The following is a 25640-nucleotide window of genomic DNA, read 5'->3' as shown; positions in this document are numbered from 1 at the left end:
CGGGGCGGCCTCTAGAAGGACCCGCCGGTAAAACCCCGTCCTCGGCCTCCGAGGCTCAGACACTGCCGGGTCCGTGCCCCGGTCAACCGGCGGGATTTGCCGTCCTCTGTGTCGCCAGCGCCGGCAGCCCACGTGGATGGCACATTATGAAAGGCTGATGCTAGTGTTAAGGTGTCCTGGTTTCTAGAGTGAGGGTTATAATTTATGTTCCCCAAACTTCGTGTCTTTTCCCACTGAGCTGCCTCACGCTGTCTTGCAGGACCCGCTCACTGGCACGAACACTTCCCCATCGCCAATGGAGAGCGCCAGTCCCCCATTGCCATCAGCAGCAAGTCCGCCAAATACGACTCCTCTCTGAAGCCTCTCAGCTTCAGTTACGATGCTGGCACAGCTAGAAACATCGTCAACAACGGGCACTCCTTCAACGTGGAGTTTGATGATTCTTCCGACAAGTCAGGTGAGGCCTCATCTTCATGTGCGGGGATGGAGATGGGAGAATCTGCTACTAAAATGCCTACTGAGGCCATAGGCTTTTTTTAAAGACAAAAAAATACTGAAGTGTTTTGCCTTTGGTAAGGTCAAGATTCAGCCCTTAGGATTCGGCATCTCACAGTGCTCCTTTAGACTAGAAGAAAACTGAGCACCCATTAAAAGAGAACTAAACCTATCTGAGCTGCCCTGCTCTAAACTCCAGAAAAGTGAATTTGTTTTTGTTTAAATAGGAAAGATTTGGATAAGGACTCAGCTGTGGAGGGAAAAAAAAAGTTTATTTGACAAGAACAATTTCAGGCATAGCTCATCATAAGCTATCAACCACATCGTTAAAAGAAGAAGTAAAATACATCACAGGAAGAAATTTGCCTTAGAATAACAAAGGGTTACAGTTAACAACTTGAAGAGGAAATAGTTTGGAAATAGTTTCTTTGGTTATCAAAATATTATTTCATATTTCTGAAGCCAATATGCTCCCAGGTTAGTACAGAAACAGACGAATGATTAGAAAATACCTCTTTGTTCTTTTGTAATTTAAACAAGTATTATCCCTGACATTTCTTGACTCTGGGCTTTCTAGATAAAGTTAATATATCTGACACATTCCTACCAAGTTTGCTAGCGGGCAGCCGTTCCACAGAGTCTTACTGTTCATCCTACTGTATGTTGAAATTAGGTGCTGAATCTTGCAAACCTTTTAGTAACCCTGACTGAAAGACATCCAGTACTGATGGACAGACGGAGTCTAAGATGCAGTTGCAGCAAGGGTTTTGTAGGTTGTCTTTAATTGTAGTTTTTCAGCTGGCTGAATTTGCAGAAATCATCACTCTGCTGCAATAAATGTGCCTCTTTTTAATTTAGACAGCAAGAACAATCCCATTGTAAGTCACTGCCTTCTTCAGACACTGCCTGATTTAACTTGCTTGAGCAACTGCCCTATTTTTCTGAAGCATTTTGTTGGCAAAGTCATGTAGGGAATGGAGCTGAAAACAAATGATCCGTGCCTACTAAAAATGTGGGGCTTTTGCAGATAATGCAATATAACAGTATAACAGACATTCAACGTTGCACTAAGAGTTTGAGTTTGTATTTTAATTACAGTCTTTAAACAATGTTAAGTGGTCAGCTATAAGTATTCACAGTCATATAAATGCACATAGGTCCATGTATAATTTACACATTAGTATTTTTATAGTTAAAAAAAAAAGAAAATATATATTTCAGCTTCTTACTGTTTATTTTTCTGAAGCACTAAGGAGCTAAAGGAGTTGAATGCATGTTCATTTTAAGTGTCATGGGGAATAAGGTAAATGATTCACAGTACAGAAAAAGGGATTATGTTTTCACCAGATATGTGTGAGTTGTCTCTCGCTGTCGTACTGTTTTCACTGAGCCCTAAGGAAACAGGTTCATGTCCTCACAGTGTAACAAAACTATTATGTGTTCACTTTGTGTGTGCCTAAGTTTGGACAGACTGTGAAAATTAGGTTGTATTTGGTAACTTGGGAGGAAAAGATGGCAGGAACATGTAATAACCTAAAGAAATGTCTGTAGGAAGAATGCTTTTTATGAGACAAGCCGTTGCAGAACCAGAACATCTGTGACAGGGATCCTCTGACAGATATGCAGTGACACAGCTTTCAGAGTGGGAGGATAGGAGATGCAAGTAGAAATATTCTCAGTAGCACTATTAGTGAATCATAAACTGATTATTCTTTAGAAAAAAAATCAAGCAGATCTCTGCGAAGCCAGGTAAGGGTGGATCCTTCAGTATCATGCTTCCTGTTGAAAATTACAGTGCATAGAATCTACCTGGCAGCGTGCTTAATGGCTTCATTTGTATGCAGCTAACTAGGTAACCTACTTTCTTACACAAAATAGAGCTGTCTTTGACTTGACTGTGCTTGATTCGCTGTTACTTCTGAACATGAGGCTGACTATAACATGTGTACCCAGTTATTGGTTAGACATCACGCAACAGTCACAGGAACAAACTGTGAAACTGTGTGATGTGCTGGTGTTTTATGGAAGACAATGGAACAAAATCCTGTAAATACTTCCCACAGGCTATAGTGTGTGCTCCTATGAGCTGTTCCATAGGCAGTAGTGGATTGTCTGTGATAGTAGGCACAAAATTAGTAAGATCATTGTGTGCAGTTACTCATGTCTTGAAGATTATTCACAAACAAAGAAGTAGATCCATTCATTAATAATCTTCAGGCTCCTAACTAAGGACACTGAAGTAAACTGAGCAGCAGTTCTAGGTATTAATGTCTGTTTGACTCCTGCTCCTCAGGTTATGCAAAAATGAGTTCTTGCAATAAAAAATACAGGCACTAATGGTATAGTAAAAAAAAAGTAAGAAGGATAAAATGTGTGTTTGGATAAAACTCTTTGAAAGTAGTTGTTACTTATTTCTTTGATTCAGAAAATACGTAATATGAGTACCATTGATCACAATTAACGAGAAGTAGATAGCAGAATATTCAAAATTCTGATGTAAAATATTTTTCCTCCAAATAAAAGACTCTTCCTCCCAAATGTATATTTCTACATGATGTGTATGAGTACAAGAATATGTAGTATAAAGCTTCTGTCCATATCAGTGAAAAACTAAAAATCTAAAAGAAAAAGTAGAGTTTCTTAAAATTATATTCTATCTAATCACAGTTATTAAAATATATTATATAAAATTATATCCTATCACAGTTTTCTTCCGTGAAGATACACTAGCCACATAAATGCTTTCTTCTTTGCTCTTAGAAGATCTCTTTACTAATAGATGGAGCTTTATAGACATAACCTTTGATTCAGGTTGTAATTATGCCTATGACCTATACAGTTTTCTCTTACAGTGATGTCTTAACAGAGAAGTGATTTAAAAATCTTTGTGATGGCTTTAGAACCTGACTTGATTTTACTTCCTTGTTAATTTAATTAGATGTTACTAAGGATGCTTAGGAAAAACCTCTTTGGAAGCGGTTATCCCAAAATCTTCTATTTCAATTCTTGTAGTACAGCCTTTTAATTTCTTGGGCTGTGTGACAGGTGGTGTATTCCAGAATACATTTCTAAAGGCTCAGCCAGTTCCCAAAGTGAATCCCCTTCATATTTCACATTTGCTATTTAGTAGAAATGGTGTACGGAAAGAAAATTCACAAATTAGCATTGCCATGTTTATGGACATGTTTTTGTTTGCTGAAATTCCATGTTTTTTCTCTCAGATAATAATATACCTGCTGTCTTGTTTCCTTGCAATGTTTTCTTGGACTTGTATGTAGAAAGCAAACAGGGAACTTCCTCTTCCAGTTTTTATTTAGTTTCTCTTCTCCTTCGGTTCTTGCAGTTGCTTTTTGGTTCTCTCTCCCCTGTATTTTAATAATGGTGAAAGTTCAAGTAGTTGTAAGCTGTAATCTTTAAAATTTCTGTAACTTTAAATAAAAGAAAAAATTTATTATGATAAAAGTGTCACTAGGAAGAAAGTCTTGTGCGTGCATTCACATCCTGGGATGTGACCTTTCACATATGAGTGAAGCAAATGGTGCTGATAGCTGTTATATTATAATAATGCACTAAAGTTCCTAAAATAATATAATAATTATATTATTTTAGGAACTCTATAGCAAAGGAGTGTCTCATCAAGGGTACTGATTTTATCATATTAAATCCTTTATATTATAGTCTGCTGTAAGGACAAGTGTATCGTTTCACTCACTTTAAAAGACAGACATGAACAGCGACTTCTCAGTGCTTTACGTAAAACCACAGGAAATGACTTTGCTTAAGAAAGTCTCAAGAGCCTGAAAGAAGATTTTGTAACATACTTTGAATGTGCTTTCTATGTAAGTTTGCTGGAAGACTTCAGAATTCAACTAAAACCTGAAATTCAAATGGAAAATTCTCACAGCCGTAGGCACTGTATCAGTATTTTCTGATCATGTGTATGATGAGTTTATAAAAGGAAGAAGTCAATCAGCAATTAATTTATTCCATAACAAGAATGTTTTCATATAATATTTTAGCTGTAGAACCTGACACAAGTGAATTGCAACTATAATGTGAGACTCTAGAGACATTACTAAATGTACTGGTAATTTCTGCTGGTGAACGAGTCTCTTAATTATTTTCTTTTCCTTCATTGCTGCTGAACTAGAGATAATACTGAAATCAGAGTCCCAAGTAAATCTGACACTTTTGCAGATACTCAATTGTAGTAGAACTTTAAAATAACAGGGAGACCTAGGGAAATGAAAATACTGTATTGACCTTGGAACTAGCACCCCTTGGGAGACTTCCAGTAGTTGTAATCAAATACATTGCCCAATTCTTCCTATAATTGTAGATGTTAATGAGGAAGCTTCAACTGTCCTGAATTATGACTCACTATAAACAAACCAATTAATTTTGTTCTATTTGTTATTAACAGCCAGTGCATAAGCACTGCTTGATTGGCAGAGTTACTCTGAAAGTTGTGCCACTGTTGTTCTTTTCCTACACTTCTACCTCAGCAGGTAAACTGAGGAAGAAACATGCAGGTCTGCTGTCCTTAAGGCACAATTTTTAATCCAAGTCACTGGGCTATTTTTAGGTTTCCCAGCTCTGAAGATGTAATAGTAGCTGTGCCAGAATAATATTGCATGTTATCAGTATACAGTCATGGATTGAAGGCCCACAGTACAGTACAGCCTGTGTACTGACCCTTCTGAATCATAAATCAAGGAACTGATTGCTTATAGTATTCAGACACCTGCTCATGTGTCACAAATACTTTTGTGCACCGCTTGACTAGAAAGTCAGAGGTCCCAGAGGGCGTGTGATCATTAAGTCGTTTCTCCAGTGAACTGGTATCACCAGAAGCTGCAAAGCCTACGTAAGCAGATAACTTGAGAATAGTTCTAGTACTTCCAGGAACTGGAAAGGAAGATGAGAGGGTTTGAGATCTGTCCTGCATGTTTCATTTTTTTACAGAGCCCAAAAGTGCCTGTCTTAATTTACATCAACTTTTTTTTTTTTTTTTTTTTTTAAAACCATACAACTTCTGACCAGAAATTTGACATGGATTATGTGTTTAAGAATCATGGCAACTTCCGTCCCTTCTTCCAAATTCTTCCTCTAGAGGTGCTTTTAGTGCAAAACCAGGAGAAACTGGCCAGCTGTTATTAGCTAGGGCCACTTGGAAAAGTTTGTTTTTGATGGAGCTTGTGTGCCAGCTGTCACCATGACTGCTCTTCCCAGCTGATATATTTGTTCATTTACATATAGGCTTGAGGGACTGCTGTGGACTTAGAGGCAATGCTCACGCCTTAAGTTTGTTCATTCTTCATTAGATCTCAACATAGTATGAGCACCATGTCCAGTACACAATGTTCAGTACTGTAAGCACTCACTTGGATTAGACCATTGGAAATTAAACCAATTGTTATTTTTAAGAGAATTTTAATACTTCCAACTCAGTTCTTACAAAATAATTGTCAGCTCATGCAGTGTGAAATATGAGGACTGAAGGCTCATCAGGGACTCACTACAGCACCTTAAGACTCTCAGAGAATCTCCATGGAAGATACTACATGAAAAATATACTCCACTGGTCCCAGGGGGTGAGAGGAAAGTTAAGAACCTAAATGGCATTGTATCCTTAAGCAGGTCAGAGTCTCTGTGGCTGATACTCAGTCTAGATGAAGTAGTTCAGCTGAGGTGAGTCAGAATCACTGACCTGCTGGCGATACACACATCTGCAGATCTGCTGCATTTTGGCAGATGTTTCATTCTGGTCTATCTCTGTGGACCATCCTTTTTGCCTTATCAGGCTAACCCTCTAGCAAGGTCAGAGCAGGGTTTGCGGTTTTTGGGTTTTTTTTCTTATGAGATACCAATTACAGTTTTTTTCTTGGTGAAACCCATTACAGATGTTTTCTGCAAGTATGATCCCTACAGTCAGATGCTTGCATGCTGTCTTGCTCTCTTGCTTGTCATGATACAGCGTCCTAGGAGGAATGTCTGAATGAGATAACATAAAGAAGGAAACATCTCACATGATGCTCTGTACTCCACATTTCACAGAAGTGACAGCTCACCCTAAATGAACTCTTCAGTGTGTCAGACATGGAAGCCCATCCTTGCATAAGAACACAAGGCTGATCCCTGAGCATCCTCATCAGAGCCTTTTTTGTGCCATTAATAGTGCATGGTGCTCAAGTTGGGTTTTTTTTTCCAAGTAATGCTTCATCTACTTTGTCTCCTCAAGGCTTGCTTCCTGTCATACCGATGTCCGTATATACACAAAAGCTTACAAAACATTAATATTAATGTATATACTATGTGTATATTTATATACATACCTACCTACAACATCATATACATGTGCACATCTACTGTAGGCTGATGCAAAATCATGACTTTCTTTATGCCAAAGTAATGTGTGTGCAAGAGGGCTGTCCTCAAAAGTAGATGCTTGAAGTGTCCTGCTGCTAGGTTTTTGTTTGCTGGAATCTCAAAAGGACTAAACTTCCTAGGTTTGGAGCTCTGGACATCTGTTGTGCTTTAGTGGACCCATTATTTCAGCTACTGGAAGAAGCTTTGCTGTCAGAGATTTCCATTTCAAGAACATTTTATCAGAGTAACAAACTTTAGAGCAGTGTTTTTCTTACCACACTAATTTGTATGACAGGAAGGAATTAATTCTAACTCGTGAAACAATCTGGTAGTTCAGCCATTTTGATTATTTATTTGACAGGTTTATTGCCTTGGTGAGATTTAGTAGTCTCCTGCTCTGTATAGAGAGAACGTACCATAGGAGGTAACTAAATAACAGTAATTCCAAAGTATTCCTGCAAAAATTCACAGATTGGAATGCTGCCACTTCCTGAAAAAAAGCTATGAAGTGGTCCACAGTATTTTTTACAAAGCTGTTCTGTTCTGTGTGGGAAAGGTAACTGGCTGGTGACTTGTCTTTAGAACAGCGAAGTTGTGTGGCCTCAGTAAACACCTGTCCCAGATGCAGCAAAATGCCCTTTGATTTCTGTGTGTATCTAGGTGTGCTAAAAAAGTGTAGTGGAGACAAATCGAGTTCACCTTCTTTATCCAAGAAATCCCACAGACATAAATGGAACAGTTTGTGTGGTTATTTGACTTTCCAAATTAGTGCTGCTAATACTTCTGTTCACCTAATTTAGAAAATGTTATGAGATCGTTTAATAACAGTGCAATATAATTACTGGATGTTACTAGGATAACTTCTCCAGTAAAGGGTAGAAGGTTGAAAACAGTTACCCTTTCTTGATCTAAGGAAAGTAGCTCCAAATTTGTCTTGTTGTAACATTTAAAATAACTGTAAAATAGAAAAATCTGCGTTTTCAAGCTGTTGCCTCTTGGGCTGTTACACATCTATTGAGACCAGGTTACTGACATAGATGCTGTTGAGTTGGATGAACCTGTAAGAAAATAATGTGTTTTCCAGGCTGGCTGGTGCTGTCTTCACCTTGCATCTGAAGCTGTGCTATATAAAAAAAGGGAGCACAGCTACTTGGGTATTTCCAGGATGGTGTACACTAGTGCTAAGTTCAGAAGGAAGGGAGCTAATGAGATGCTTACATGTGGATCTGTATTTCCCCAGTCCTCAAAAAAAGGGGATGGAAAGGTTGGATTTCTAGCGTCAGTGTGGCCTGAATCAATGTTCATTCATGTCACATGGGACAGGGAAGTTCTCAGTGTGAATGTTGCTCGTGATTCTCAATGAACTTCTACTTTGCAAAAGCTGGTAGCATTTATTCATGGTTTAAAAAGCTTGTGCTGGAAAAAAATGAAGGTCTAACATTTCTACTTCACTTTTTAAGTTTAATTTTAATTTTTATTTCTTTGTAAAGGCTGAGAAATATTAAAAAATAATAACTGCTTAATGTAGGCTAGCACAAGAATGGCTGTTCTGTAATTAAGCCTGCTGAATTTGTATTCATTTACACTAATCTAATTATTACTTTCTTTGAATGCTCTGCTGTGAGTCAAAATAAGCTAGTGCTGGATTTGAAAACTACAGAATGAGAAAAGTAAGCAAAAACTGCAAAGAAATTTTTTTGCCTCTTTTGAGTTTTTGATGAGACTATAGCAAACTGTGTGGAAAAATAACACTGCAGATGGATTTAAGAAGATTGCATGGTTCTGCTTTTCGGCATGCTTTCTATTGATTAATAATTGCAGATTAACTTGTGCTGTGCTGGTGCTTTCTGAGGTTGAGGAATGGTGCAACCTCAGTCCCTTTGTACCTGCAACGAACATCAAGTCCATTAACCAAAGGAACTGAAGCTGAAACATTGCAGTTCCATCTCATCATTTTAAAATGAAACATGATATTGTGTGGATTAAATGATTTTGCATCTGTAAAGACATAGCAACCAATTACTTCATTTTCAAAAGGAGCTAGTGCACATTCACAGTCCTTGTTCTGAAAAAAAGTATTCTGATTTGTAGTCCTGTGCTTGAAACAGTTATGCTTCTTGGCAACTAGGACATGCAGAAACATAAAAGTAGAATAAGATATGTTCCTATTTAATTACTTTAAGTAGCCATTCTTCTTTGTATTGTGTAGCTTGGCAATAGGTAAGTCATGTCTTGGTCTGTTGGCTGTTCACTGTTGGCTACAGTATTGGAAGTTACAAAGACCGCAGTAGAACATATATTCACATTTTTCAAATGCAAATACACATTGGGAGACTTCTAAATATATTTACCAAAGAAGGAGCCCCAGGCAAATGCTAAATTGGTCCACTGAATCCAAATGTTGCATGTGTAAGGCACAGCAGTGGAAACTAATGTGTTTTATATATATCTTATAATAATATCCATGTATTCCAGTTTTTTGGTCAAATCCTTCTTGCCCCATTGCCAAGTATTCACGGCTGTTCTTGTCCATGCTTGCATATAATTGGAATTATTCAAACCTGAACAGACAGGGACCTTTTCCTATCTGCATTTGATGTATATTTTCACACATGCACGTTTTGTGATGGTGTCTAGACTAATTACAAACTGAGAGAAAAGCATCTTTACTCCACAGAACCATTTTGTTTGTGGCACATACACAGAACACACTTACATGTAATACCTGGTGTAAACACTCTTCTGTCACTTTATTGTGTATATATATATATTTATGTATATATAGGGAGAAATTGATCTCTAAGATATGCAACACTTCAAATTACATTTTAAAATATCTTTTATTTTTATATATTAATATCTTAAAGATTTAATTGCAAATTTGAGTTGCTTGGAAAAAACAAACAAACAAAAAACCCCAACAAAAAAAAAAGACCAAACCACAAACCAGTGTGAAAGCTTGCTCTAATAACTTGGATAAATAGCTCTATTTAATAGAACTATTTCTTATTGTTCTGTGCTTTGTGCTGCACTGGAGGAGGCATTGGTTGTGCCTTGAGCATTTTACAGTAATAGGGCTTGATCCTGCACATCATAATGGTGATCAGTTACAGCTTAAGTACAAGGTTAAAACTAACAAGCAAAATAAGGGAGCTCAAGGGAACTTGCTCCTGTATAATTGAAAGTGTGGCTGAGCACTCTACTTACAGCAGTCACGTAGCAGGAGTAATGTCAGATAGTGGAGAGCATTATTACACGCCTCATTTCCAATCCATATTGTAAAACATCTGCCTCTGCAGGCATTGCCATTCTCACCACCATTTTTTAAAATTCATTCTTGAGGAGTGAAGAGTGGGAGGGACAAGAGATTGAATTCATGTCTCTGCAATACCTCTGCAATACTGTGCCTGGTGCTCTGCCTTGCAGCAGCCCATGGCTAACAGGTGTCTGGGTTTAATTTGGAACCAAAAACATTTTACTCAATCCAGTCCACCATGAGATTTGCAGGATTAAGGCCTAAATGAATGAATGAAAGGACAGAGTACATTCGTAAGGGAAAGATTATTTGGTCTTCAAGTGTACCTTCATAGAATAAGTCTACATGGGCCTCTTACAAAGGCTATTCTTGTCCTTTTTTTATTTATTTGGTGACAGAAAAGTTGCATCCTTAGCTCTCCCCTCAGCACCTCTAATATTAGCATGCCTGTTAAATTGCTGATGAGACACTCACTGCAAAGTCACTTAAGGTCTTATACGTTTATTATTGATTTTGGCATATTGCAGCAGTGTACCATTGAGGATGATCTGGAGCAGCATGGCAGCATGCAGAGCAATGAACTATAATTCACTGGGAAGACGTGAGATGAACGTTCCAGCTTGAAGTAAGACTCAATAGCAAAGGTTATGGGAGATGCTAATGGAGGCTCTTTGCTTTGCAGTGCTGCAGGGAGGAGCACTGGATGGAGTCTACAGGCTGGCGCAGTTTCACATTCACTGGGGTTCCTGTGAGGGCCAAGGGTCAGAGCACACTGTGGATGGTGTGAAGTATGATGCAGAGGTAGGACATGCTTTACTTTCTCCAACCTTTGTACACACACATCGCCTTTTCCCACTTCAGGAATCAGACATTTATATAAACAACAGAATAATTTTGGGGCAGACCCTTTCATCTTTTGGTAGCAAGGGAGGCTGTGAAAAGGGCAGGTAGCCATGTGAGACCATGCAGGCACTCTGAGTAATATCCTTGAGACTCCAGATGTCCCTTGGACCACTTAAGACTCTGATTACAATCTCAGTACAGAAATGGAGTGACTTCAGTGCCTTGCATCCCACCTTTCCTTGTCCCCTGTTTAGAAATCTACCTCTGGATGCTGTGACAGACTTTTTTAACCCTTTCGTAAATGCCCATCGACTGAACAAACCTGCGATTTACATTGATGGATAAAAGAAATGGCCCCACAAATTCATTGTCTCTGCTGCTTTTTCAGGAGATAAAGTAGCTTTTGCCTTATCTGAGAAACTCGCCATTGCCTTACACCTGTTCACAGTACCATAGTTACTTGCTTAACTTGATTTGCAGATACAGGGAAACAGCCAAGTGAACTTCAGTTAGAAATAACTCAGAAATAAAAAATAATGCAACATCCTGGCTAACGTGACCTGAAGATTCATTTAATGTTCTTTTCAAAGGCTTTCCAGAAAAGGACGGGACTAGTTTTTAAAAATTCTCTAGATAGCAGGTCAGATCTGTAATTAATGCCTCTTCTCCCTGACACGGGACAATCATCTTTCAGTGTTGACAAGAACTCCAGGTTGTATAGCATTAAAATACTGTATCAAAATTCTGCAGGCTCTATGCAGGAAAAACTCATGCTGAAGATAACAGGAGTTTCACCAGACTTAAAGCAGAATGATACTGCCACAGTTTGCATTTTAAACTCATCTGGGAATAAGAGTGAGAAGCAAAATAAAATTCATCACATAAATCTTTTTGCATAAATGAAACTTGAAAGTAGATGAATGATTCAACAAATTCTTAACTGTACACAAAAAATTTTAAATCTCAGCAGTAAAACACCATCTGCTCTTAATGTTTAATAAATTGCTTCCCTGCATCCTCATTTGTAAAATACTGTGGATGGAACATCGTCTTCACAGTGCTGTTTGTTTTCTTGCTCCTAGCTCCATATTGTTCACTGGAATGTAAAATATGGTAAATTTGCTGAAGCTGTGAAGCACCCTGATGGTTTGGCTGTGGTAGGCATCTTCATGAAGGTTAGTTAAACTTTTTCATTATTTGAATGAGTCTAGTATGTTCATTGTGTTGCAGTGGGACCTTAGAGCCTGAAATATAGAACAAGGCAGTATTGAGCTATACTGCATAAACTCACAGCAAACCAAGTAGTGCTCCAAATTCTTGGCTTTTTCTACATATAAAGATTGTACGCCAGCGATGGAGCATGGCTGCTGTCCATCACTGTGGTGGCTCTATAGCAGCATACTTGCCTTCATCATGACAGTGACACAGCCATAAGTCTTATCAGTGAAAGGTGGTGCGCATAACTGCAGAAGTTATGTGTGTATGACTCTGCAGTGGGACCACACTAAATAACACCTATTTACCTTTTCCCGTCGTTGTTAAATGTCCAGAGCATTTTGTCTTAGTTGAATTGTCTTCACAGCTAGTTGGAGTAGGTGGCTGTGCCCAGCAGTGTGCACTCTGTCCTGACCTCACTGAATTTTTATTGGGAGGGTGACTTCCATGAAAAAAGAAGAGCTCAAGCCCAAAAATAAATCCACCCACTGTAAATGAAAATAACTTTATTCTGTCCTGTGTCCTTGTCTGACCCATTTGTGCTGACTGTCAACTGGCATGATTTTAGTGCGACAGTTCCCGTCACTTTTGCTGTAATACACCTGTTATGTAATGAAATGGTGCTGGGAAAATGTGCTATAAAACGTTTCCTTGAGAACTGTAACAGAAAACTAAAGGTATCATGCGAGTGCATGATTATTTTCTTTTCATATGGTTTATGTTATAGGTAGGAAATGCCAAGCCTGAAATACAGAAAGTTGTGGATGCTCTGAACTCCATTCAAACCAAGGTAATACTTGCTGTCTGTGTTGACTGACACCAGTCACAACTGTGCTGTGTTATCTTCTTCAGAAAGTGGATTTTTTCACTTCTTCCCAGTCTGCTGCATGTACAAAAATAAAACAAGACTTCCTGCCATCAACACTGATGCTCCTGCAATCCTAAATGCAAAACAGATTTGAATTAAGCTGTGATAGAGGGCAGGGAATGTTAGAAACGGTGTTTTGTATCTCTGTGACTACATTTCTCTGTCTTTTGACTGCATTTAAACCTATAGGGTGGGATTCATCCTCCTAATCTACTCTACTCTTCTCGGTGCCATTTCTAGTCAGTGGTGATGGATGCAAAAGGCACTTCCCCTCATCTCTGGATCCGTAGGATAAATTTCCTTCCTCCAAGAGGGCATGCTTGTCTTGGCTATATCTAAAGAGAGTCCAGATAAGAAGTTTGATCAGGGTATATAACTCCTAGGAAAAAAGCCTTTCTGTATTTTAAATATTGTGTGAAGAATGTGTATGATCTTAATGAGCTAAGTAAGGAGAAACTGAAAGTACTGACTGAGCAATTAAGTGCCTTGATAGTGGGTAAAGGCCTGTGCCAATGAGAAATGTGGTCAGGAAAGGTAAAGAATGAGACTACACTGTCATCTTTGTCATCAGGCTCCCTTTCAGGTAGGTGGATCTTGACATTTACTCCAACAGGCCTCTCAGGTTTTGTATTTCCAGTGCAATCAGTGTACCTGGCATCTGAAATCTCATTATTCCTTCAAGCAAGGTCAAATCACATCTCTAGGACCAAAGAACGTAAATTCAGCATTTAAAATGAGAAACAATGTATTGAAAGTCTTATAAGAAATAAATTGCTGAAAGTCTTTAATCCCATATGTGCTTTAGGAGGCACTCGGCACTTCATGCCAAACTCCATTTCTGCCTTTCTCCAAACATGGAGCCTCCCGTAGGAGGCTTTGCTGCTGCAGGCCCAGCGTGTGTACGTTGTACTCTCCCCTGATGTTAGCCTATCTACTTTCTTTATTGTAGGGGAAGCAAGCTTCCTTCACAAACTTTGACCCCACTGGACTGCTTCCTGCATGCAGGGACTATTGGACGTACCCTGGCTCACTCACTACTCCCCCACTGCTGGAGTGTGTGATCTGGCACGTTCTGAAGGAGCCCATCACTGTCAGCCCCGAGCAGGTAGGTCTCCAGTGGATGGTGCTGGTAGATGTGTACTGGAGTCATATTGATTGCTTCAGTTCAGCCCTCCTGGTGGTGTTTGAAGGGACAGTTTGTGTTACTGCAGAGCTATGCAGAGTATTGGCTAGCATCACATGTCAAAAATATATATTTGAAGTGGTTATCCCCTTCTGGCAGGACTCTGCTTCTATGTGTGGAAGCAGAGTTTGCTGTAAAATGTTAAGACTGTCCTCCATTTGGACACAGTCCAGGAAAAATTTTGGGAGTTTAAAAAAATTTAATCAGGCTTTCCAGATACATGGTTAGAGCTGCCACCTGGTAAAAATCTGGGAAATTTGTAGCATGCATGAAGGGACCATTTGCACACGCAGAGTTAGTCTAGCTTGTATTGTGAGCATCAGCAGGTTTGCTGCACATACACAAATCACCTATCTGGGTATACTTGCCCTGAAAATACCAGGTTCACCAAGCATTTGAAGAGCATGTATTCTGCATCTGCAGCCTCACACGTAGATCTGTGGTTGGTTTGTTGATCTTCCAGCATTTCTAGGACACAGAGCTTATTTTACAAGTTCTATTCAGCACAGAACAGACTGGGAAATCCCACACAGAATTGTGAGAATCCTAACAAAACTGTGTTGTTTGGAAGAGGAAAACTTGCATGCTCCACAAATCTGCTGCTTCAAAAAATCCTTTATTCTGTTGAGCAGCTTGAGGAGGATAGAGTCTTCCTAGTCTGAAGGAACTCGTGCCAATTAAATCACTTCTGGCCCTAGCTTTCTGCACCATCCATTAATGAAATTACGTAAAGACAAGATTCCATCCTCAGGTTCACATCTGTGTGCTTGGGATATATAAATAGAATCTAGGGCCTATAAATATAAACTAGCCTTGAAGGGCTTTAGTTTATCCTTCAAAGTCTTAAATCCCTTTTATCAATGGCAGATGTGCTAACAATATACACATAATTCTAGGGGTTTTATTCAGCTGCTGTGGGAAAAAAAGTGCAACTGAGCTGTGTGGGAATTAATGCAATAAACGATAGAATAAATGTCAAGGAAGAACTATTGGAAATAATAATTATAGCAATGATTACCATTAATATACTGCAAGGGAGCAATAAAGTTGGCACTGTTTACTTGTTCTAAACTACTGGTATTGCTATGGATAATCCAAGGTTTGCAAATACTGTTTTATTATAGGGCAGGAGCACATTCTCCAAAATAGAGTTCTTTTTCCTACTACACCTCCTTTAACCTCCTACAAGTGGTAAAAGACACCACTTGTTTCTTCCACACACCCCCTCGGTATTACCATTGACACTTCAGAGATGGATTTGAGATCAAAACAGTGTGTGTGGCAGCTTGCCTTTTCATTCCAAAACGATCAAAACAAGACACCATAAAGCACAATACTGACTCTGGGTTGAAGTTGAATTGGTTTTTCAAAGATAGATAAAAGCTGGCTATTACAGCAGGGTGTAGTGAGCCCGTTATCATTTGCTGTAGTGACACAGCAGTTCCCTGCAGAGGTTGGGCTCCAAACTTTGTTCCGGTTGGTCCTGAAGGTAAAGTCTTCTCCTGGCTGATCACTGCTAGGGGTCTTCCTCCTTGAATGAGGAAAAGCCTGGCCGGCTACCTGACTCATATAAAATCCTGTATCCCACCTACCTATTTCTGTCATCAGCTCCAGCTGTCTTTGCAAGATCACATTTGGGGTGGATTGTTCTTTTGGCACAGTCTTTTTATTAGTTTTGGAGATGCCCGCTTAGACATTAAGGTGCTTTTATTACATCAGACTTGTGCAAACACCGATTTTACTTTAGGAACATGCACTAAACTTTACATTATGCTCCTATTGATGTGGAATGGTTTTCCCTCTCACAGTATTAGAAAATCGAGCTACTTTGAATTAATTTGGCTGCTTTGACTTGACCCAAGGGTAAGGTCAATTTTTTTCTTTAATATCAACTGGGCACAAAAAAAAAAAAAAGAGATTTTCAAAAGAGCCAAACCACTACAACTTGCAGAGGATTCTGAAAGATTTTTATTCACATCTGGATCAAGAAAAAACAGCTTTTTGTGCACAGAGTTCAGAAAAATTGTGCCCATGTCCATTTTCTGTGCTTTCATAGTTCTTGCTAGGATGTGTTGTGGACAGGAGGGCCTGTGTCAGGGGCAGGAGAGCCTGTGTCAGGGGCAGGAGATGGTGTGGATGAAATGCAGAGACAGATGGGTGGTGATGCCATCTCTAGATCATTAGTGCTAGCTAAACGTTTTGAGTTGGACCTCAAACTCAAGCCCAAGGTGTATAATTCAAATAGTTCTGCTGAAACAAGAGTATGCATTTGAGGATGTTTATGCCTTTTTCCATAGATGTGCAAACTCCGTGGCCTTTGCTTCAGTGCTGAGAATGAGCCTGTGTGCCATATGGTGGACAACTGGCGCCCATGTCAGCCTTTGAAGAGCAGAGAAGTCAGAGCTTCCTTCCAGTAACCTCAGCGCTGTGTTAGAAATTGCTGTGTTTGTGAGGAGCTTCTTTTGCTAAGCACAAATCAAACCTTTGCCATGTGTGCCCTGGCAACATCTTGTCTCCCAGATCCATTCTTTCTTTAATTCTGCATCTAAAATGCCAGCTAATGAAATGTGAAAGGCTCTTGGACAAATAGGAAAGGGTTCTTAAGTTGTGGGGTTGGGGGAGGCATGGGTGGGGGGCTTTGTGCATTTTGGTGACTCTTACTGTGACTGACACTTTGGTATAACAAACAGTATGTTGGCTACTTGGGAGAGCATATGGTGATAGTGAAATAAGCCATTTTAAGAAACCTCATCCACAGGTGTGATAGTACACATAACAAACAATAACTTGAAGCTTTGTGAAAAGCACAGGAATACAGAATCTAGGTATGATTTAGGAAAAAAAGTATTTTGAGAAAGTAAAGCAAAAAGAATATTGAGAATTAGACTTCTTAGATTTTAAGAAACTGACATGTAAATATTTTTGAGACTGTTTTACATTTTTACCCATGCTATCAACAACCTTGATTATGTCTTAATGGTAGCGTTGGATTTTTTTAAGTAAAAAATGTTCTAAGTTAAGTATTATCCTTAAAAGTTGTTATTACCATAGAAATAATACCAAATGTCTTTTCATTGAAATAATATATGCTCTAATTTAAAGAGGAAAATGATATTGTATTTTAGATAACTTCTCTAATAAATCTATACTTATATTTTTGCTTCCATACTGTTATTTTTATTTGGGAAAGGAGTCACTAATCTGTTTGTATCATTGCATATTAAACATAATTACTAAACATACTGGTTTCAATTACATTGAAGATGAATTTACATGGATATGTTAGGAATTTTTCTCTAAGTAGTGCTCTGATAGACAACAGAAGGAAGTGTTAGTTCTGAGTAACAACTAAAATTATCATCAGAGTTGGCTGTATAATAAAAGATCTCCTCTCATGATTTTTGAACAAAATCGTACTGAAGAATGGGCTTCTCCAAACCAGTTGCTTAAACATTGCCCTTATCTGACAGCCCAAAAGCAAGGTGCCTCATCTTTCTGCAGAACATCTATTCAGTCCATTTCTCCAGCTAGACCAAATCTTTCAAGACCGTGCCCCCCACGTTTGATTTTTAGCCTCACAGAATCATATCGTATGAATGATTTAAACAGAAGATTTTTTTTTTTAAACATAAATATTGCTGAGCAGACAATAGCTCCCAGTAACTCCCATTGCCAGAGCCTTACTAGCTGATTTCTTGTGTTTTTGTGAACACATATGCAAGAGATACCTAAATATAAATCTGCTCTAAATAAACAAGATCCAAACAATACCATAAGGGGCTACTCTCCTTCTCAGGCTCCTGGCTGTTGTGAGACAAGCCATCTTCAAATCTCATCTCACTGGATTTTGGTCCTAGTTTTTAAGGAAAATTTATTGTTAAGGCTAGATTCTGAAACTCCTGGGATTTTAAGATGTGTGAGATGGGAATGAAGCCTTCCTGGAGTGCATACAAACATTTTTAGAAAACCCTGTCAAATCTCCTCCTTTGAAAAGCTTCCCTGTTTAAAACACCACCACCCCCAGCCCCAACCCCCCCCCCCCCAAAAAAAAAAACAAGCCCCAAATCCAAACAAACCCCAAAACAAAAGTGTTCTTTGTCACAGGCCATTTGTTAGAAACTCAACTTTTCTGAATGGAGCTAGGAAGGTACCTGCCTCTTCCTAAAACAACTATGCTGACTAATTCAGGTTCTTCATGTTGAGTGGTTTGCATACTTTTCTGTCTGTCACGTGCAGGCCCGAGTGCTGCACGTGTCCTCTAAATGCAAGGGAGGTTTAAGATAGAATTATAGATCCAATATAACTCTAAGATTAGAATTATAGATCTAATACATTGTGGCTTAAAGCTGCTGAAGCTAGCCAAGTGGAAACACAGAATCATAGGATGGCTGAGGTTGGAAGGGATCTCTGGAGGTCATCTAGTCCAACCATTCTGCTCAAGCAGGGCCACTTAGAGCAGGTTGCCTGAGACCATGTCCAGATGGCATTTGAGTATCTCCAAGGATGGAGACTTAATGGGCTTATGACCCACTTATTTCAGCAGTGGAAAATAAGATGAAAATTTTTATATCTTTTTGATAAAGCTGAAGCAAAAAGTGCTTGTTAGCAGTCACAAACGCTAAGCTCTTTTCTGGAATTGTGCATGTGTGCCTGAACTTGCTTTCAGAAGTAGGCAACCCTACTCTTTGCATAATAATTACACGTTATGGCGCTCCTAAAATTAAAATAAAATATCAGAGCCCCAGATTTTGAAATTTTAAACCTATCTTGACAACTATGATACCCTGACTACTAGGTAGTAAGACTTTCTGAGAAGTTATAATCTCACTGGTACCTGTACAGCTTAAATAGTACCCAGGCTGGTATGTGACAGAGAATGCAAACTTCTGCCTAATGGCTAGGGTAAAAACCTGGAAATACCTCAGAAGCTCTGACCACCGCTGCAGTAAAAAGTTGCATATCTCATACTCCATTGCACTTCAAGGTTGCTCCATAAATAATAAGTAACAGCAAAGGCAACCAACATCCGCCATATATTTATCATCTTGTTTGCACAAGCCTGTTTACCTGGAATGTTGCCAGTGCCATATGTTTGCCTTTGCTGAATATGAAGTACTTTTGTATTCAGCCAGACTGAAACACTGCTGGTGTTCCTAAGTCATATGCATGGTGTACAGGAAGAGCCTGCTGTATGTCTTACCTGTGTGGTCTACTAGTGAACACTGTTCTTAATTTTTCTTTTTTTTTTTGTTTTTTTTTCTTTCTTTTTAAGTGAAAAAACTTAGAGAACCACCCCACAAAATCCTCACAAGAACCCCTCTCCAGCATAAAATGCTACATGGGCTTATCACAAATTCATATGTTGCAGTTAAACTCTTGTGCAATGGATAGCCTTTTCAAGAAAGACATATGTATTGAGGCCAACCCAGAAATGAGGAAAATAATTTCCTTGGCATTCATGATCCATTTCTTGAACAGTGAGTTCGATGAAGATAAAAGTGAATGGAACCATACAGTTCTTCTTCATGACCTCTATTCTCATTCACTATTTGCTCGTATGAAGAGGTTATAATTAGGTCTTGCAATTGCTGCGCAGCAGACTTAAAACAACACCCATTCTAATACCACACTCAGACCTATTTCAACTGGAAAACTGTTTATGAATTCATAATGCAAAAAAAGAGACCACTTTGGTCATGGAACAGATGATCCACTGCAGGTAATTGTGTTACTGTCAAGTAGGCAGCTCTGATTAAAAGGAAGTTTATTTAGAAGGAAAAAAAAAGAGAAGAAAGAAGGCTAGTGTGTTATTTGAAGTCATTGTAAGACACTCAGCCAGCACATTGATGGGGGAAAGAGAGAAGCACGTTCACTTGCGAACTGTTCATTTTGCACAGTTTGTGATCTTGTCTCACACTTGTCTGCCAACTCCATGTGTTAGAACATTTTATGATTTCTCCACTGCTATTTCTAAGGGTTGGATGTGTCCTAGATTGACATGGCTGGGTAGGCTGTGATTAGAGATGTTTCCTGGGAGATTAGATAATAATGCCCTGCATGGAGTCAGCAATATTTATAGAAGTCCAGATAGTTTATAGAAGACTATCACTCACTAAATGACAGCTTTCGGATTTTCTGTCTCTTCAAAGAAAAGCCCTGCGAGCAACAGCTGTGTCAAATCTAATATTGTAGAAACAAGCAGTGATGAAAGTACAGGCAGTGGCTATACTGAAAAATTCCCATGGTCCCTCTAACGTCAGCCACTTCCTCTTCCAAACCACAGTATCTCATACAGTCACGTAGGACCTGGTGACTTACACAGAGTGTTTGATATAGTTTAAGTCTGTTGGCAACTGGACACCCCACTGCTGTCCCCCTTCCTCTTTCAGTATGATGGTAAAGGTCTGTGCTGCCTTGATGCCATTGATGCTTCACTCAGGCTGTGAGACTCCAGCTTCCTAAAGGTATGAGTTCAACAGGTGTATGTTCAAAGCCAGCATGGCTCCATATCAAACAGTGAGAGGTACAATGACAAAACTTTTCAGAGATCCCTGACTAATTTTAGACTGCAAGTCTCGCTGTTTTTTTATCCAAGCCACAAACCAAAACCATTTTGGGTACGTCCTCATCCCAGTGTGGTGATTCCCCAAGCTCTCATGTTCATCCAACATCAAGGTCTTCAGGATGCTCACTTTAGTTCAGACCTCAAAGCAACAGAGTTATGTTGCCTGAGCTGATGGACCCAGATTCTCAGCAGGACTTGGTGCTAAAATGGTGTAGCTGTGTTGCTCCGAATCCCAGAATAGAGTCAGTTTTGTCCAGTGAGAATGCCAATGCACTGCAACATATTAAACAATAAAAAAAAATCCTCAGGATATTTGGAAAAGGCAATATATAAGCCCTTTTTTTATAATCTTGCATGGTATGAGGCATTGTGCATATGTATGACAAGAGGCAGTCACTGCTTTTTTGAACTCGTTGAAACAGAGAAGAAATGCATTGAGGCAATATGCAATAAATAAGTGGTTAGAGCAGACAGGTGGATATTAACTACATGTTTTTCTTGAGGAGTAGGTTTTCATGAATCTTGTAACATCACTCAGTATTCAAAGACCTGAAAAAAATTGCTGCAAAGAACTAGAATAGAATAGATTATTTCAGCTGGAAGGGACCCAGAATGATCATCTCGTCCAACTGCCTGACCAATTCAAGGCTGATCAAGTTAAATTTATTATGAGCATGGTCCAAACACTTCTTAAACACTGACAGGCTTGGGGCATCGACCCCCTCTCTAGGAAAAGAAATGCTTCCTGATGTCCAGTCTGAACTTCCTCTAATGGAGCTTTGAGCCATTCTCACATGTCCTATCACTGGATAACTGTGAGAAGAGATCAGCACCTCCCTTTCCACTTCCCTCCTCAGGAAACTGTAGAGAGCAATGAGGTTTCTCCTCAGCCTCCTTTTGTCCAAACTGGGCAAACTTGAAGTCCTCAGCCACTCCTCATAGGACATTCCTCCAGCCCTTTCACCAACTTTGTTGCTGCCTTCCATCTGGGAAGCCCCAAGATCAAACAGGGAAAAGTTTGTGCAGCACTTGGGTTCCTTGGACCAAGCACAGCACAGACAGAAATCTTTCTCTGTCTGTAGTGCTACACAAAGGGTGTCTCTGAGAGGCACAACAGACACACCAAGGCTGACAGGTTTCACAGAAAGCAGAGCTGGGCTCTCTCTTCTGGGCACTGATCTACTAGCCCAAAGGCCAGGTCCAAAAATTCAGCTCACTTCAGTAAGGTGGGAGGACTCCACCTGCAGGGTTCACCAGGGTAGGAAGTGGAACCCATGACCAGTAAGGATTCTCTTGGCTGAGCATGTGTCACCCCAGATACACAGGTAAAAGCAGGCTAGTGCAAGGACTCATGAGTCCTTCTCTCCCACTTTGCTCCACAACTGGGCCTCCTCCAGTGCACCTAAGCAGGGAAGGTCAGTGGAAGCACAGTGTCCTTCCCAAAAATCAAAGGAGGAAGGATAGCCAATGATCCTGGTTTTGCAAAACTGTGTAGCAGGAGAATACTTTTTTGGAGTTACTCAAAGGTCAGGGAAGAACTTCATCCTTCTTCATCCCTCTTCAACCAGCTGACTTGATACAAGAAGAACATGAGACTATTTAGTAGGATGATAGTCACATCAAGTGATGCAGGATATTGCAATTTGGATGACACATCTCTTCACCACTTTATTGATTGTATTTCTTCCAAAAGTCACTATAAATAGTCTAATTACATTATTCTCAAATGACAACCTTAAATAATGTATTCCTTGAATCAAAATCAAAACTGAAAGGCCTCTAGATACTTGCACTGAACGTGCCTTTTGGTTGTTTTAATAATTAATAACCATGCCCCAAGAAGGAAGATAGAAATATAAAAGAAGAGAAGACTGGTATTTTGCAGAAAAAAAACCCCATAAAAACAAGGCTTGAAAAAAATACCATCCTCACTCAGAATGTGTTACTGGGAGACGTTTGAAAGAACAGTATTTTTCAGATGAGCTTAAAAGAGGGTGGTAAACATATTTTGCTCCTACTCCCTGTAGAAGTGCATCAGGCTCTCTTAAATGCTTTTTGACTAGTAATAGAAATTGTACCTCAATGGCAATTTGAAACTGAAGTATTTTAAAATATTTTAGAGACATAAACAAGCACTCAGTGAATGATAAAGCCTACAGTTTAAAAAAATGCAGTAATCCCAGAATGAGTAAAATGCCCCTGCTGTGACTTCTTAAATATCATGTTCTGCTCTGTGTTTCTCTCCCTGGAAAAGAACTCATCATACCATCAAGTGTGTGAGGGAAGCAATATAAAAAATTAGGGCCTGATCATGAAAACGCTGATGTGACTAATCACCGACGTGTAATCCCATCCATTAATTGAAGTTCAATTGGTTTCCCACACTCCCTGCACAGGAGAGGCCATTGTCTTTCCATGAGGAGTGGAGTTAGGAGACTGAATACCTTAAAGGTCAGGTGGCCTGTTCCTTTGGATTTCAGTTTAGGAATTTGTCCTGAGGAATAGTGGGAAGAGGATAAGATGGAGGAATCACCTGTAGTAAAGGTGGCTAGAGGAAATGTTCTTCATTATTCCTCCAGCTTCACAGAGTTTTCCCCAAAGACGTGAACATGAAACGAGGACTGCACTACTCCCATTAACATAGCACATGCATGGAGGGCTGTTTTCAGGCCTTGCAGTCCAGGTGCCAGTTTTGAGTTTACAAGCATTGTAGTGGCTAGAGGACAAGAAAACAGTCAATGATGCAAATTCCTGCTTTTCAAGGCTGCCAGAGTGCTCTTTAGAGTCAATAGATAGGTCATCAGTGAAGCACTGTAGGTCTCTGCGTGGCCTCAACCTCCATACTAGGATCTGGACTTTCCAAATATCTTAGAAGCTCACAGTCTAGCAGGTAATGGGGTAAATGTAGCCTTGCTGAAATCTCTTTCTCCATTTGTCACTCCAGAGATGGCCTCTTGTCTGAACAGGAGGAAGCTGGGCTGATGGGACTGTTCATGTGAAGAAAGCTGACCGTGCTCCTTAAGTGATTTCCATGATCTAGATCTTAATTTCTGTTGAGTAAAGTTCTATTTCCATCTAGTTATCTAATCCTTGTAAAGTCACCAGGTAAATGGAACTGTCAGATCATTCCCATGTGAAAATCCATTCTTATTTCTCAGAGGATTTTGCAAACACCTAACAGCTATCTAGGTTAAAGGAAGAAAGGGGACTGTGAAAATATCTTTGCCTTTCAGAAAGAAAAATGGCAAACAGGTTAACAGTCCAAGTCTGTGGAATATTGAGATGATTTTTATTGTGAGGAATAATTACATCAGTATACTAAGAACCTGGTCTGTCATGCAACCACCATACTTTGTTTAATAAAGTCATATGATAATAACAAAACATATGAATAATGTTTTATTAGACCCTGGGCCTCATATCTAACTACTGCAATATATCTGGCTGTGTGATAAACATCAACCTCAATTCACGAGAAGGAAAGCTTCAGTATATTGTGCTTTCAGTAATATAAAACTTAGAAAAAGTGCTTATTTTTGTCATTCTGAGACCATTTGTCTTAGAAAGGATATGAAATAGAAAACCCATATACCAATTATCACCCAAAACAAATAATCCACATCAAGATAAACAAAATATTTTGTATTTAGTTAGAAAGTGCTTTGTCTTTGTCTTCAACCCCTTGTACTTTGATCAGAACTGTACCTTTTGAAGTGTTTACTACTACTAACAGGAAAAAACTGGGTCATATGTCTGCTCCAGCAAAAAATACCGTGCTTTTCAGACACCATACATTTGCTTATGGTTGCTTACAGAGCTAGAGATTCCTACTAGGATTGAAAAAAATCTTTATTAAAAGATGTTTCAAGGACTCAAATGAAGCTAATTACCCAAGACGAATAGGGAACCAAGTAAAATCAAGCCCGTTATAGACTGCCATCACTTCTAGTCATTGCATTCCCAGTGACTGAAGAGCTAATGATACCAGACTCCAGGAAATTCACAGCCTGCAAGCTTGATTAGGTAAGACAGCAAGTCTAATCTGCATTTAATGAATGATTCAGGAATAACTTTAAGAGCCTAACTTTAGGGTAGCAGGGTATTGAAAGAAATAAGTGCACGCTCTATGCACGTCTTGTGACCTCGCTAATTATAGGTATCCAAAAAAGTTATTACACTTCTGCCATCCAGTTTCAAAATCTGTTCTCTGCTTGTTCTGCCAGCTAAGAAAATCTAGCATTTTGTTAAAACTTATGCTACTGTGTAAGCAGAGTCTGGAAAATAGTGAGGGAAAAAGGAAAACTGACTAAACCTCTTATTTCTGCAGTGCAGTCTAGGCAGACAAATATTTATGCCTCCATAGACCCCCAGTGTTAATAGTGTGTATTCACAGTGACGTCTGCTAATCAGTAAGAGGATTTTGACCTATATGGGTCTGAACATCCCACGTAAAGAGTACTAAAGACATACAAATGAGTGCTAAGAAAGAAAACTAATCAAAGAGAAGATACTCATTTCGCTAATCAACGAGGACATTTTCATTCTTTTTAATCCCAATAGTATTTTCTCCTCAGATAGGGAAAAATAACAATTTCCTTTTAAGAGGTGGTTCTTAGACATATTATTTTTCAACTAGAGATAATTTGTGAAAGTTGGCAGCACTGTAAAACATCATGAAGGGAAAACTGTATTGACATGCACAACCTGCAGTGACACCATCAAAGTATCAGTCCTTCTTGGAGCCTGAAAACCCTCCAGCACCTTCCTTTTCATTTAACAGGAAAAAATTGCTGAGGCATATTTAGAGCTGACTGACTATATGTCAAGATTCCAGTAGGGAAGAGAG

The 25640-nt window shown here is 39.2% G+C and overlaps 1 protein-coding gene across 1 annotated transcript; it reads left to right on the top strand.

Annotated features, from left to right (window-relative positions):
* The first annotated feature begins 264 nt into the window (after positions 1 to 264).
* LOC104532876 (carbonic anhydrase 2) lies at positions 265 to 17380 on the top strand. Its single transcript, XM_010178192.2, has 6 exons — positions 265 to 457; positions 10803 to 10921; positions 12046 to 12138; positions 12906 to 12968; positions 13996 to 14151; positions 16527 to 17380. The coding sequence occupies exons 3-6, from the start codon at positions 12133 to 12135 to the stop codon at positions 16644 to 16646; spliced, it is 345 nt and encodes a 114-aa protein (XP_010176494.2). The 5' UTR covers positions 265 to 457; positions 10803 to 10921; positions 12046 to 12132; the 3' UTR covers positions 16647 to 17380.
* The last annotated feature ends 8260 nt before the right edge of the window (positions 17381 to 25640 follow it).

The sequence above is a fragment of the Antrostomus carolinensis genome, unplaced genomic scaffold (genome assembly GCF_000700745.2).
Source record: "Antrostomus carolinensis isolate BGI_N321 unplaced genomic scaffold, ASM70074v2 scaffold3751, whole genome shotgun sequence".
In the NCBI taxonomy this organism is placed as follows: Eukaryota; Metazoa; Chordata; class Aves; order Caprimulgiformes; family Caprimulgidae; genus Antrostomus; species Antrostomus carolinensis.
This window is presented reverse-complemented; position numbering and strand designations above follow the sequence as displayed.